The following is a 14,817-nucleotide window of genomic DNA, read 5'->3' on the forward strand; positions in this document are numbered from 1 at the left end:
CAGTGCCAAAAGTACGTAAATCTTGCATTCCACCTGGAGATCCATAAGCTTGCATGTACCAAAAAGGGCTTTGGAAGTCCAGGAAGCCTATACTACTGCACCAAGATCCCACCTGACCCCCAAAAAAGAGGTTGGGAACCCCAATCAGCTGAGATCATTGCCCAGGCAAATGTGCGGGTGACCCAAACACCCTCTTCCAAAATGCCCAGAGACACTGGATACGTAACAGGAAAGCAGGGTCAACAGGTACAAACTTGATGATAGAAGCTAGTAGGAAAAGATTTGGGGATCATAAGATAAATCTCACTGACAATGATTGACTCAAGGACAACCATTTAACCAGATGAACATGGAGATGAAGGAATTAATCCAGCAATACAGACTGAACTAGAATTTGTTTTAGGTTGTCTTACCAGGATTACAACCTTTCTACATTCTACCAAAAGCTGAAAAAAGTTGTCTATAAAACAACTTATACCAAATATGATATATTTCTTCCAATCATAATCTAATCATGAGTTCCTTGATATTCAAGAGAGCAATGGATTTGGATGATTTCTTCTGGTTTAGTTTTCTGTTTGCAGAAAATTATTTGTAAATTAATATGTTTTGCCATGCTACATAATTCAAATAATTCCTAATTATTGTGATGTTTCTGTCTTTTAGAGGACTGTTCCATAGGTCCAGTTTCAGAAAATATGATTCACAGATCTCTCAAAGCAATTGATGAACTCATGGAACCACACGTGCTAAATGTGCAACCCTCCAGATATGAGGATCATACACTGATGTTAATATTTTATCTCCAGCATGGACTACAAAAAATCTACAAAATTAATTCCAGGCAGAGCACCAATATGGGTGACAAAGGGTTTGTAATTTTGTGCAGCCACTTTGAAGGTTCCCCCCTACTCTGTGAGATGGGACAGCCACATTAGTGACTTCACATTTTTCAGTTGCAGTTGTTAAGCACCCAGCTTGGTCACCTTCTTATGTGCATGTGGTACTGACCCTCCCTCTCCCATTGTACTATACAAACCATTACAAAATGGTGATGCCAAGACAGTATATTTATTAGTTGCATTTGTATTTTTTAAATGGATACGTAATTGTTATCTATTGATGTTATTTCATAAGCAGGGAACCTTTATGTATTTTTATAAGCTTTTTGACTGTTTCTCTCCTATTTAATGGTACTGAGAAGATGGAATTGCATTTAGGCAGAGGTACTAAAAGTAACCATATATCAGCTCTCAGCAAAAACATTGAATTGCTCATTCTCACCTCACAATAAAGTCAAACACAAATTTAAATTAGGGCAGAAATCATCTTAAATATTGCTGATCTAGGCATGGTAGATGAAAGAACTAACACAGAAATGCCGATGTGTACGGATGTTCATTACACTTCCTTCCTGGCCCCACAATCCAGAGATCCATGTCCTAAAAAATTTAATGCCATTACTTTTCGGTGGCCCTAGCTCTGCAGTCAGTCAGAATTAGTTGTCAGGCTTTTCAAACAGCATGGCAGCCAAACAGCAGAGATAAATTGTGTCAGCACCACAGAATTTAGGATCAAGAACAAAAGAGAAGTAAAAAAAATTAGTGTAACTTATATCATGACAATTATATTATTTTATGTTATCATCCAGTTATTTATTCCTAAACCATTTACGTAAGGCACTTGAAATATTTTGGAACAGGTATAATTATTTATTAGAAACTACCAATAATATATCATTGAATGTACAGCATGGTGTAACATTAGTCATTTTTATATATACCTAAAAAACGTAATGTCATGGGTAAATAACACTTTGGGATGTAGTCATATGTGATTCTACTCGTTTTTACAATGTTCATATAGTGTAGTGCATAAAAATTCAATAAAGAACTTCAGTACTGCCAATGGAGATAGATACCATGCACTCTTATGTCTGCAGGGTAGGGGTAGAGGTGTAAATAATAAAATAAAAAATTGTATAAGCGCAGCATACTGGAAAAGATGCATAGAAAAGATTTTTTTTCCGCAGTGTAGGAAGGAACCTGCTAAAACTATTTTATTTACTATTTAAAATATACCATTTTCCTGTCCTACATAGATGTATAAATTTAAATATTATTACGGTACCATATTGTAACTTTCACTGATGTTACCCTAATAAAAGTGTTTCATCTTTGTATATTTGATAATGAGTTTGTATATTTTTGTAGTTGTTAATTATACAGTACTGTCCTTGGAAATCCTGCTATTTTATGTTATTCCTTTAGATTGTAACATGTTCAAAAGTTTGATAAACATTCCACAAAGCCTATTTTTAAAAATGAAACATTTTATAGCTATTTTTTTATTAATAGATTATACAATGTCAGTATTTGCTTTGACTGGAAAAAAGCTTAATAAAATAAACTGTGAAACTATCCACTGCCTATGTTTTCTTTGCTTGATCTTTGTAATTGTTTGCATTTGTTGAGTTTTTGTTCCCCTCAAAGTTTTATACTGTGATTCTTTCTTTTTTTCTGGTTTGTTGTTTGTGAATCCTAAATATAGTATGTGTTAGGCAATAATTATCGTTTGAAAAAGACCATTCAACGATTATTTTGAATGAGCATATTGTGCATTATTCTGTACATGCTTAAACGATACGATCGGTCAAATCCACCAATAATGTATACACATTAGATACGATCATTTGAACGATGCAATAAGTGACATGTACAGGAGAAAGTATATCACAGGACAATCCACGATCACAGAACGACCATACACACACACAATAGATAGTGAACGATCGGTGCCCAATCAGATCCGCCGGGACAGTCGTTCATTTCCAGCAACATTCCTCGTTCGTCGTGGTCGTTGACCAGTTGTTGTGCACTTTTTGTGTTAACGATTATCGCCCGATCAGTCATTAATCGTTCTGTTTCAACGATAATTATTGCATGTGTGTACGTAGCCTTAAGATGATAGAATTTAAGAGAAAACAATATTAGGTCCAACTGATACAAGTACAATAACAAGAATATATTTAGTTTATAATTCCCATCTTTTCCCTATTGAGGAAAGTTCTCCTGCTTGATCTCAAGCTACAACACACGTGGGTCTAACTCTCTCACAGTTACAACGTTTTAAAATCAAGGGCAAAAATCATCATTAAAAATATTAGGATTTACTCAACAGGATGTATAAATAGCAATACGGTGCATGATATCCATGGCAATCATAAAACAAACCTTTTTGGACAGTTACTAGTAAATTGAATATTACATTGACTTTCTGTATCCTGACTCTGTACAGTGTTGATTTGCAGGAATGTTGATTTTTAGGAAACATCAGTTCTCCTAAAGATAACAAAATCTCAATTATTTATAATGCAAGACTCTAATAATATCTCTTTGCCTTGTTGATAGTGAGTACTAAGTTGCAAGGTCTACCTTACCTTAAACAATGTACCCCTGACTTCATTTATATGTGTTTTCCATAAAACATTTACTACAGTACACCTGCAGCATTCCTGCACTTTTACCTTCTTAGAAAATCAATGAGAACAAATTATATAAGTAGGGAAACACTGCAGAATTCCTATCCACAAACATTGTATGTTACTATAATTGCAAAGCTAAAAAAATAAAATAATTGCTGAAGATTGAAACTAAAAGTAAATAATACATTTTATGGTAGCAATTGTGTATCTCAAGTTAATCAAACTTTTTGTACAGCCGTGTTAGAGGAGGGGACTCATTGCCTCTGCAGGAGCTTCCTAGGTTGGGTATAAGTCCCAGCCTCACACTTACATGACCTCCTCATAGCCCTGTGACCGAAGATATATAGCTAACTTTGTTGACATAATTGCTACCCTTGTTGTTTTGTTATTGACTTTTCATTTCAGTTGTCAGCCGTGATTTACTAAAGCTGGCACAGAATTTTGTTTTTTTTTCTGCCTTGCACAGTAAAAATACACTGTTTGTGGAAAACTAAAGAGTGGAAAGAAAGTAAAGATGAATGTAAATTTAGTATAAAAGCATAATATTATAAAACGGCTCTTGGAATTAACCACTTGAGTTTTAGCTGCTGTTCTACGTGCTGCTTTTATTCTAGTGTGGTTTTTAAAATGTCAGCCATACCATTTCAGCTAGGGTTCAATGATGGAACCTTTGGGTTTACAGCGGAAGTAGTGTGGCATTACAGGTGAAATCTGTGCTATTAGAAAAAAAAAAATGTTATCGCAGGCCCACATGGGGTGAGATGGAGTGGTTGAATCAAGTCCCCCCTGACCTGATCCAGTACCACCAATGAAGAATTATTTCCCTATGTACTAGCACCCACAATGATCTGAATGGCATTTGCATTTACCATGTAAATATCATATTTTTATTGATTGCAAAACTTTGAGCATGTCATATTCATATTAATTTCATCCTATCTTCTAATTATGCACAAAAACATGTTTTTTCCTATGTGCGTCTCAATGTTCTGCAAACAGCTCTTTAAAATTAAAGGGCAACACTGAAGTCTATAACTTAGGTATGGTTACAATTGTGGCACTATAGGCAAGTTGGGGGTTGTTAATGAGACCCTTTATATTTATCAAGTTACCATTACTGCTACAAAGCCTGTAATCTGAATAATAGAGCCCTAGCCAAATCTGTTCAATGAACTGGTTATAAACATCTGCTGTGTCTTTAGGTTTTGTTATCAGCTCTGAGGATGACCCCACTTTATCTGCTCTTGTTGTTTATTCACTTTTGTCATCTGGGACTTCCCTTCTGGACTTTAGCTGGCTTACATGTATTATTGTGACTTGTTGGTCTGTGCAGTGTAAATAGTGACAGTGTACACAGGCCCTCAGAATTGTGACCTCTGTCTGCTCCATACAATAGCAGATTGTTCTTCCCCCTCCCCTGTCACAGTTCACATTGAGATGAATGGTAAAAGGGGCTCCTGAGTTAGGATATTTTAATCCAGCTTCAGAAAAGGTCAGATGTATTCTTGAGATCTGTAGTCACCCATTATTAAAATGGATTTTATTACAAAGGAACTCAAGTCAATCGTTAATGCCAAAAAGGTTAGGAAAGGTTTACATTACATGCATAGAAATGATTTTATGAGTATTACATAAGAGAGAACACATCTGAATGTCAGTACATCATAAAACACATCATGCAATGTAGTACCATGCATTTAAAAAATAATATATATATATTTTTTTTTATTGTGCTAAGGCGTGCTGCCAGTCCATTTAAAATGGATAGGTTGCCTTATTGCAGAGTAACGCTGCACATTACATGGGAAAAACCTCTCAACTGTATCAATATAATTCTCCAATGACCTACACATGCTTATTAACTGGCCTTCACTGCTCCAACTAAAGTTCCCTGCTGACTTCTGCAACACTTTTCTGCACAGACCTCCACTGCAATGACACACTTCATCCCTAACCCCTCCTGCATTGACCTCCATTGCAACCACACTTTCACACTATCCTCCATTGCAACAATACATTTGTCACATAATTCTCCCATGCAATTATCTATTTATCAACAGTGCAAACATGTACTTCCCCCTGACTTCATTACTGCTGTCAGCATGCACTTCTCCAGCAAGCACCACTGTAATAAATGTGTACTTTTATACTTCATGCCACTGTACCAGCCTGCATCACTCGATGACTGGTACACATTATATGGACTTGTCCACAGGCTTGCACTCTACATACACGTACTTATCTACTTACCCCTACTATACCCCTAGCCCTTCTCTACTGATCACCATTGTTATTAGGAAGTTCTTCTGATCATATAAGCTCCAGTAATATGGAGACATTAGCATACAGCACAGTGAAGATGGCCCACATTGCTGCTCTCCATATTTTCCCACAAACATAGCTATGGATACCTGTGCATTGCATAACATAAAATTTAGCTGTTCATCCAAAAAACCTTAATAGTAGTTATGCATTTTGTGGGAAAAAAAATCCACTTCCTCAGACTTTTATAAACCACTCAAGAAGCTATGAGAAGAACAATGATCAAAAATTAGAAACAGCATGTCACCTACTCAATGACACTTATCAGTGTTGGAGGATCCTTTCAGGAGCTTGTGCACTGCCCTACAGAAAACTCCAGTAATATGTGCACATTGCTAATACTTAGGTTAAGCTTCAGATGACATGAAAATAATTTTGCACGAGAAAGTGTACAGCGCTTCGTAATATGTTGGCGCTATAAAAATCCAGGTAAATTTACTAATTAAGTGGTTAAGGACCAGGTACATACTAGATTCGTCCTGCAGGACCTCACTAAAGCTCACGAGATGTAACCAATATGTCTTATAGATGAGCTATCACTGAGAGACAGTGCAAACAGGATCTAGGGATGAGTGAATTTGCCAACTTTTAGAGTTATTTTCAAAACATCTAAACATTGTAATGTCATTAAAATTGCTAGGGAGGCTGAAGGCACTTGTAGGATCATGCAGAAAATTAAAACAAAAGGTTAAAGTCAGGTCAGGAATACAGAGTTTTAAATGTAGATCTGCTCTATGGAGAGGGAGGGGCAGAGCGATGGAGCCGCATCCTGCTGCGCTCTCTCCACTTCACTTCACTTTCGTAGATCCGCCAGGACGGTCTTTCAGAGTGCTGTACACACCCCAGATTCTCAACCGATATCAGCCCAGAGGCGATTATCAGACAAGAATTGTCTGACCTGTGTATGTAGCCTTGAGGCAGCACGCTGGCTCAGAGGTAGCACTCTGGCCTTTGCAGCGCTAGGTCCCAGGTTTGAATCTCAGACAGGATACTATCTGCATGGAGTTTGCAGCTTTTCCCCGTGTCTGTGTGGGTTTCCTTGGGGTACTTAGGTTACCTCCCACATCATTAATGTGGGAGACTAGACTACATTAATGACATGACTATGGTAGGGACATTAGATTGTGAGCTCCTTTGAGGGACAGTTAGTGACATGACTATGGACTTTGTACAGCGCTGTGTAAAATGATGGCGCTATATAAATACTGTGTAATAATAATAGCCTTAGACTGGATTTAGACTTGCATTTTTTTCTGTTACAGTTAACATTGGACCAAATGAGTACCAAATTTACCTTAATTTTTACCACTCCAGGGTGCTTAGTGTTTTACAGTTGCAATAAAACACTGCTTTTCTAAACTTAGCCTTATAAACATTGTAACACTGCATTAATTCTTCAGTATGGTGACAATAATTAATTCTTAATTATGGTGACAATACTATGTTCGGGGGCTTTGCAATTAACTTCAATGCAATATATTACAGTTGCGGTAATATAATTTTTTTTAATCAGTCTGATAGAAATCCATTATTATCAAATCAACAATAGGACATGTACCAAAGGACAGACTCTGCATGATTGCCACCAGATTTTATCTGTTTCTTGAAGATTTTTGCCCAACTTTAACGATTAATTCATGGCAATCTACACAAACACAATCCTGGCAGTAAGAGGACACGTGGGTTCACATTTTCTGCAGATAACAAATACATCATTATATCCTGTACAGTGTATACCTTAGTCAGGCGGCCGGCACTAAACTATCGACCCTCAAATTTAATAGCTAATACTTAGGCCCTCACAAAGAGGTACTTAGACATCCAGAAATAAAATCAATTTTACAGTGATAGAAAAGGTAATTAAATTTTGTTACTGTCGTCAGGGAAACTGTACCTATAACCTGCAGAGAGCATGTCAGGAAAACAAGCTGATGAGCAAATGACTTAGTTAATTATTAATAGCTGCTAAAAATGCAAGAGCAGCTCCAGAAAATGAATTATACAGTGCCACCTCGCTCCTCATTTTCTTCATGTGAAAGGATTGATTTTTTTACATTTGTATATTCAGCATTACCAGGAACTTTTAGTCACCACTGCAGTATTCTTTATATGGAGGTAATAAATATCCTGGTTTATGTAATGTCAACTTTTTAGGAAAATGTAATGTAGTAAAAACAAAAAACATTATAAACTATTACACACAGGGTATACATTACAATGGGTTAAAACTGAAGTTCATTTAGCTAATGTTTTACTTTCCCTGATTCATTCCCCTCTTCATGAATATTCTAGTTACACTTTTAAATATACCCTTTAAGATTTCATTACATACCTCCTATTGTGTGTTTATTCCCCCACCTCCTAGATTGCAAGCTCTTCGGGGCAGGGTCCTCTTCACCTGTGTCACTGTCTGTATTTGTCTGTCATTTGCAACCTCTATTTATTGTACAGCCCTGCATATTATGTTGGCGCTATATAAATCCTGTTTATTAATATTATTATTATTAATAATTAATATTAATTTTAATACCTAATTTTAGAATCATTAACATCATCACTGCTTCTTTTCTGTGCAATGTAGGCACATTGTGGCTGTTAGGAGGAGACAGCAGAGTGCTGTTCATAGTTTTCTGGGCAGTTAGGCAAACAATGCCCCCATTTTATACTGATCTTGTATGATCGTAAAAAATTAAAGGGTTTGATTAAGGATAGATTGGTTGGGAAGGGCTAGATGGTCCATCAGCCAAGAAAGGAGGTGGGTGCTATCCGATTAACTGCAGCTTTCAATGCACATGATGAAAAGCTCACAGTGTGCAGTGGTATCAGAGGTAAGGATGGAGTGAAGGTAAGGATGGAGTTCAGTTATATGTATGTATATATATATATATATATATATATATATATATATATATATACACACACAAACACACATACATATGTGTATCTTGGTTATAATTCTGTTTAGGGACTTGCAGTGAATTCACACAGTTTCCCTATCAGTTAGGCATTCGTGGGAAGTGGTGATTTACATCAATGGAAAACCGATTTGCTCAGTGAATTGGAAAACTGGATCAAAGGTCATCATAGAAGTTCAGTTCTACCATCACAGAGTGCTCCCCCTAAGCAGGATACACTTGGACAGGCAGAATCCAATGTGTGACATCACTGACCTAACAATGAAGAACTAGAACTATATTTCTTTAGAGCCTGGGCCAGTGCAGCCGTATAGGTGAGATGCCCGTTAGACTCTTGGGGGGTCTCTGACAATTAGTAAATGAGTATATCACCCAAATGATGGCATTTGCAGTGCTGACCCACTGAATTTTACCTACAGTGTATATTTAATCCAGGCTATAAAACGTGCCAAATTTTTACATGGTATGAATAGTCCTTAAATAAGAAATGTTACAAATTGTATACATTTTTCTTGAAATGGTGGAGAATGTGGCAAATAGTGAGAACACATTTATGTTGCACCAACTGCACACAACTAAGACATTTTGGTTTTGAAATCCCCCTGACAGTTCTTGTCCCACTTACCTTTCTGAATTGATAGAAAAATACTCCCCTGGCCGCTCTCTTCTCTCCTCCAATGACCTACTAAAGACTTCCTCACTCATAACCTCCTCACACGCACAGCTGCAAGACTTTTCTAGAGCTGTCCTAACTCTCTGGAATGGTCTTCCTTGTCCCACCCACTGATCTGCAATCTTGGGTAAGGTTTTTTTGAAACTTTTTACACACACCTTTTAGAACTACGCAGGGGATTCTATGGGATAGAGGGCTCTGTATTTATTTATATATATATATATATATATATATATATATATATATATATATTCACACACACACACACACGGATGAATACCTTATGATCCTGCTATAAAGGTTCTCGTTAAGGCACTTAGTGCTACAGTGGGATAACAATCACTCCTTGGCAAAAACAAGCATTGTATTTAAAAATGGCACCTGAATAAAGATACACAAAGCAAATGGCAGTTATTTACAGTTTACAGCTACTTTTACTACAATGCAGCCTAAAGGGAAGTCCAGGATCATAATATGCTTTCGGACAGGGGTGCCTGAATTACCAAGATCTACTTAACAGATTTACAAATCTTATGTCCAGTTCACATGTATATATTTTTAGTTTTGTTAGGTACTTCTACAATTCTCAGACTATAATAACTTAAATCATCACAGTGATCACCAGCATAAAGACCAAATCGCCTTCATTTTGCAGTTTATTAAATATGAAATATGCAGAATGCTGTTCTGTTAGTAGAGTGAACTATATATTACATGATTTCAAATGTTTGTAAAATATATTTAAATATTAGCACCTGTTATAATAAGATAGTTTAAAATAAAACAAAGCTGAGGAATAATATTTAAACTGCAAACTTGAGAAAAAGCCAGATCTGATGTCATTGTAAAAGCACTCAGACTATGCTATGCCCACCTTGGTGCTGAGATCCTCCTTGTACTTGTGCTGTGCCCATGCTAATCCTCTCCCCATGTCTCCCCCACACAGTATGAGAGTCCCTGGTGGAGGGAGGCTGACACGCATGCGCACTGAGCATGCCTCCTCCTGTTGCAGATATCAGAGGGAGAGGTGCACGCTCTATTGTGCGGAGGATGCTGTACTTTCTTCACAAGTCCAATTAACTTTGTATCTTCATCATCCGGATTTCTCACTGGGAATTAGATTTCTTTACGGTGATTGTCTCGGATCTCGTCCTAGGAGGTGAAATCAGCACAAGTGCCAGATCTGGGATGATTGAAGGTGAGTGGATGACCGTCCTTCATTCCTATTTATTGTTCCATAACCATGGAGGGGGTTAATCATGGCAGTGGGATTGATGACAGGTCTGCTTCTTGATGAAAGCGACTGAGAAGTTTTATTAATGCAACTTTACAAGGTATGAGATGACTATTATTGGCTGCTGGTGATCCCTATGGTGGGGGGGCTTGCTGATGATCCCTATGGTGGGGGGGCTTGCTGATGATCCCCATGGTGGGGAGGCATTTCTGATGATCCCCATGGTGGGGAGGCATTTCTGATGATCCCCATGGTGGGGAGGCATTTCTGATGATCTGATGATCCCTATGGTGGGGAGGCTTGCTGATGATCCCTATGGTGGAGAGGCTTTTCTGATGATCTCTATGGTGGAGAGGCTTTTCTGATGATCTCTATGGTGGAGAGGCTTTTCTGATGATCTCTATGATGGGGGAGGCATTTCTGAATACTCCAGTAGGCTGTTTTATTGCCCCATCAGAATGTGCAAGCAGCTGGAGGTGACCCACCCTGTAATTACACTTCCACTTATTAGCAATGATCTATAGGAGATGCTTTGTAAGGTTGCAGACACCTGGATCTTAGGCTTTACATATATACTGACAGCAGGTGACACATGCATGGAAAGCAGTCAGGTCTGCTTGTGTTGTTTGCTTGTAAGATCAATCTGTTTGAACAACTGGAGATAGAGACATCTACCCCACTATTTGTCCAGCTCACATCACCCAGATAATGGAAAGTCTTGTCTGTTCTTTATGGCTATGCAGAAAACAAATGTATTTTACTTAAAAAAATATATATTTTTGTTGTGTTTGCAAATAAGAAACTTTTATTTTTCCATTAATGTTCATTGCTTTACAAGGTGATCACTGCTGTCTTATTCTCTTTTGAATAAGCTAATAAAGTGTTTCTCAGCTAGGGTTGCTCTAGAAGTGGCTAGGGGTTCCTTGAGTAATAAGCAGTTGGTGCTTCTCAGGTCAGTTTAAGTGACACCGATGATCTTTTTGGCTCTGGAAGGATGATATTCTTCTCACTGGTCAGCAATGTAAGAGGCATTCTCCCTACTGACCATTATGCTAATATACTGTGAGCTGTGCATATAGTAATTATAAAAGGGTTCCCTGAAAACCTGAAAGTTCAAGGGTTCCCCTATGTTAAGAAGGCTTAAAAAGACTGAAGTGATGGAAAGTTTTGTCTGTGTTTTATGGCTATGCAGATTACAAATGTATCTTTCTTATAAATGTTATTGTTTATATGTTCTTTTTGGTATATTTACAAATAACAAACTCATGAGTTTTGTTTTGCAACTTTTCTTCCTTCATTCATATTCATTATTTTACAAGGTGATCACTGCTGAGCTTTTTTCTTTTTCTAATATCACTGAACCATTGATCCTTCTACCCCTAAGCTCCAGGTTTCTGCACAGCTTGGCTCATCTAATAAAAGATTTAAAGAGCCAACAGCTGTTTAGAACAGGTAGACATTTTTAAATACTGTTTTTACCCTAACTTACACCAGTTGTAACTTGAACTTATTGTCCATTTATTATTTACAAAGCTTCTTTCAAGTGTATTTCAAGTCAAAAACATTTACTTTAGTATGGGGTATAGATGAAAAGGATTAGAACTCCTCCCTGGATCTTATTGCTATCCATGTTCCGGTGACTTTGGTTGCATTGGGATATTAAAAGAGAGAAAATATACAATGGGGTCACAGACAGAAGTTCTTACCATTGCCTAAACGGCAAAGAGTGTAAGCACTTTTGAGCAGGGTCCTCTCCTCTTCCAGTGTCATGATTTGTATATGTCATTTGCAACTCATATTTATTGTACAGCACTGCATAATATGTTGGTGCTTTTCAAATGAAGTTTAATAATTATTGTAAAGAAGAGCATTTTATTTATGTCTGTGTTGCTTCTGGAAAGTTTCAATCCCTGCTTTATCTTAAACTAGAAAACTAGTTTTGGCTTTATCTGCTTTTTCAGTTTGCCATTTACTCTATGCAGCCGGTCTGTGACATTTTAATCTGTGTAAATGTCATTGACCCATCTGCATGATTATATAGTGAGTGGAGATTATCAGAAGTTAAAATTAGTTTTGAAGTAGTGCTATGACACTTAATTTAGGGATCTTTCAATGTCAAATAAAGTTACTTTTTATATCTATGGTAATAAAATTGTCCAGCACAAAATTCAGTAACTTAATACCCGATGAACAAGTTTATTAGTACTTCTGTATTCAAATTGTTAGCTGGTTATATTTAGCTGACTTTACCCATCAAGTAACAGTTAATGGGTAGGTTTGAAAGCTTTTGTAGTGTTCCAGGGTAACCAGTGTATTTTACTTTACTGGAATTGTATTGTCTTTAACATATTAAACTGCATTGTTCTAGAGTTCCAGCCAGGCATCTAGTCCTGCAATGGACTGGTGATCTTTATCTGCATGTAAAACTGCTTTAGTTTCCTTTACCATTCTTACATTTACAATGAGATTATTTATTCTTCTCAAATATCTAGAAACTTAGGTCATTATAGCTTTTTCCTCTGCCTTTTAAGAGCTATCATCACAGCCCAAAGCCAGATGCTAACAGTTCTTTGTTTATATCTCATTGGTCTGGGTTAGCACTATGAGTGCAGAAAAGGCATGAGAACAAGGATGATGAGAACAAGGACGATCCACACTCCACTGTGAGTTAGTGGAGATCATTTAATAAAATCGTATAGACTATTCATATAGAAAAGTAATTTATTCCTTTGGAAGTTATATTTTATTTACCAACTTCAACCCTATTTTTTTTTGTAGTAGTCATTGAAGATAATGATTCTTGATGACAAGGCACCTGACCTGGCTTCTAGAAGTTTGTGATCTCTGGTGACTGCACGAGTGTATTGCAGTACATAAACTATTTTTTCTTGCTCCTAGAATAAAGACCTCAAATCAAACAGGCATATAAATCAGATCTTCCTTCTGGCTCTTAATTCTGGTCTACAGTTCCAATTACAATTGTAGACAAGTCAAATGTGATTGAGGCAGTTTTAGCTTGCCTGTGTCTGTAATGGAATTTTGCCTGAATATTACAGGAAAGTTCACTTTGTAAGAAGAGCTCTAGCAGCACTAAATTGATAGCACTTAATAGTTCTGTATTAAAGTAGTTTGTCTTGGGAATCGGTGTTGTTATTTCTGGCAGATGCTGTGAAAGTAGGTCTGTTACCAGAATTGGCTTCTGTGTGTTACCAGAATTGGCTTCTGTGTGTAATGATGGAAGAGAACAGACATGAGCAGAGATACATTGAAGGTGCATTTGTTATTCACCATGTGAAGTTAGGATTATGTGATTCATGCTCGTAAAACCATAGCCTTTCATTGCAATGTTTCTAAATGCTACTGTCCACTGTCACTTTAAAGACGTGTGCATTGGTTTCGTTCACTTCAAATGAGTTTTACATTTCCGTCAAAGTCTATGGGAGGAGCTGGTCAGATACACCAGAATTTGCATTGATCTCAGAAGTGCCACAAACTGATATCATTATCACAGGCCCTATATTAAATTTGTGTGCTGCTATTACCTCCTTCTGAATTAATGAGTTGCCTGCTCATCTCCTCTTAAGATACTTGCTGACCCCAGACAATCATATAGCAAACAATGAATTACTAATCTGCATGCTTGTTTGGGTTCACTGACTACGAAAGATCTGCCAACTTCAGAGGGTCAGCTATACAGCCAGACATCCAATATTTTCAAAAGAATAGATTCTGTATTTCTGGCTCATAACACATTACATATGGCTTGTCATTCACCAAACAAGCTCATTTTTGCTGGTATGTCATGTTCTAAAATATAAAGTGTTTTTTCGTAGTCTATGGGGGACAATGATGTTTAGTAGGTAGGCACATGTTCCGTCCCGAAATATTCCTGCAAAAAAGGTAACATAAACTTTTGACATGGGACAAGCTAATAAACTGAATAGCCACTATGGTTTGTAGCCCATTATCTTTTATTAGAAACCTGAGCTGAAGTCATGTATGTGTCTTGTAGTAGAGCTTTTCTGTGGAATTCATAGATAGTAATGACAGGCATTGTGTGGGAAGACTGACAGGTTGCAATCTATATGGGATGATTTGTTTTAGATACCCATAGAGAGCCTTGGATCACATAACACTGACCTCTGACCTCATTAACTTATAAGTTTAAATCTTGTTTAGCTATGAGAGC

General features: G+C 37.1%; 2 protein-coding genes across 3 annotated transcripts in view; both read left to right on the forward strand.

Annotated features, from left to right (window-relative positions):
* DOCK8 (dedicator of cytokinesis 8) overlaps nt 1-2,420 on the forward strand; it is a 92,425-nt gene extending 90,005 nt beyond the window's left edge. For both annotated transcript variants that reach the window (XM_072404190.1, XM_072404191.1), the window contains one exon: nt 667-2,420. In XM_072404190.1, coding sequence (XP_072260291.1) covers nt 667-727 — 61 coding nt within the window. In that variant the 3' untranslated portion in view covers nt 728-2,420. The remainder of the gene's footprint in view (nt 1-666) is intronic.
* An 8,036-nt stretch (nt 2,421-10,456) lies between these two features.
* Nucleotides 10,457-14,817, forward strand: part of KANK1 (KN motif and ankyrin repeat domains 1) — a 99,541-nt gene continuing 95,180 nt past the window's right edge. The window contains exon 1 of the mRNA XM_072404192.1: nt 10,457-10,592. The gene's annotated coding sequence lies outside the window, so the exon portion shown is untranslated. The remainder of the gene's footprint in view (nt 10,593-14,817) is intronic.

This window comes from Pyxicephalus adspersus, chromosome 3 (genome assembly GCF_032062135.1).
Source record: "Pyxicephalus adspersus chromosome 3, UCB_Pads_2.0, whole genome shotgun sequence".
Taxonomy (NCBI): domain Eukaryota; kingdom Metazoa; phylum Chordata; class Amphibia; order Anura; family Pyxicephalidae; genus Pyxicephalus; species Pyxicephalus adspersus.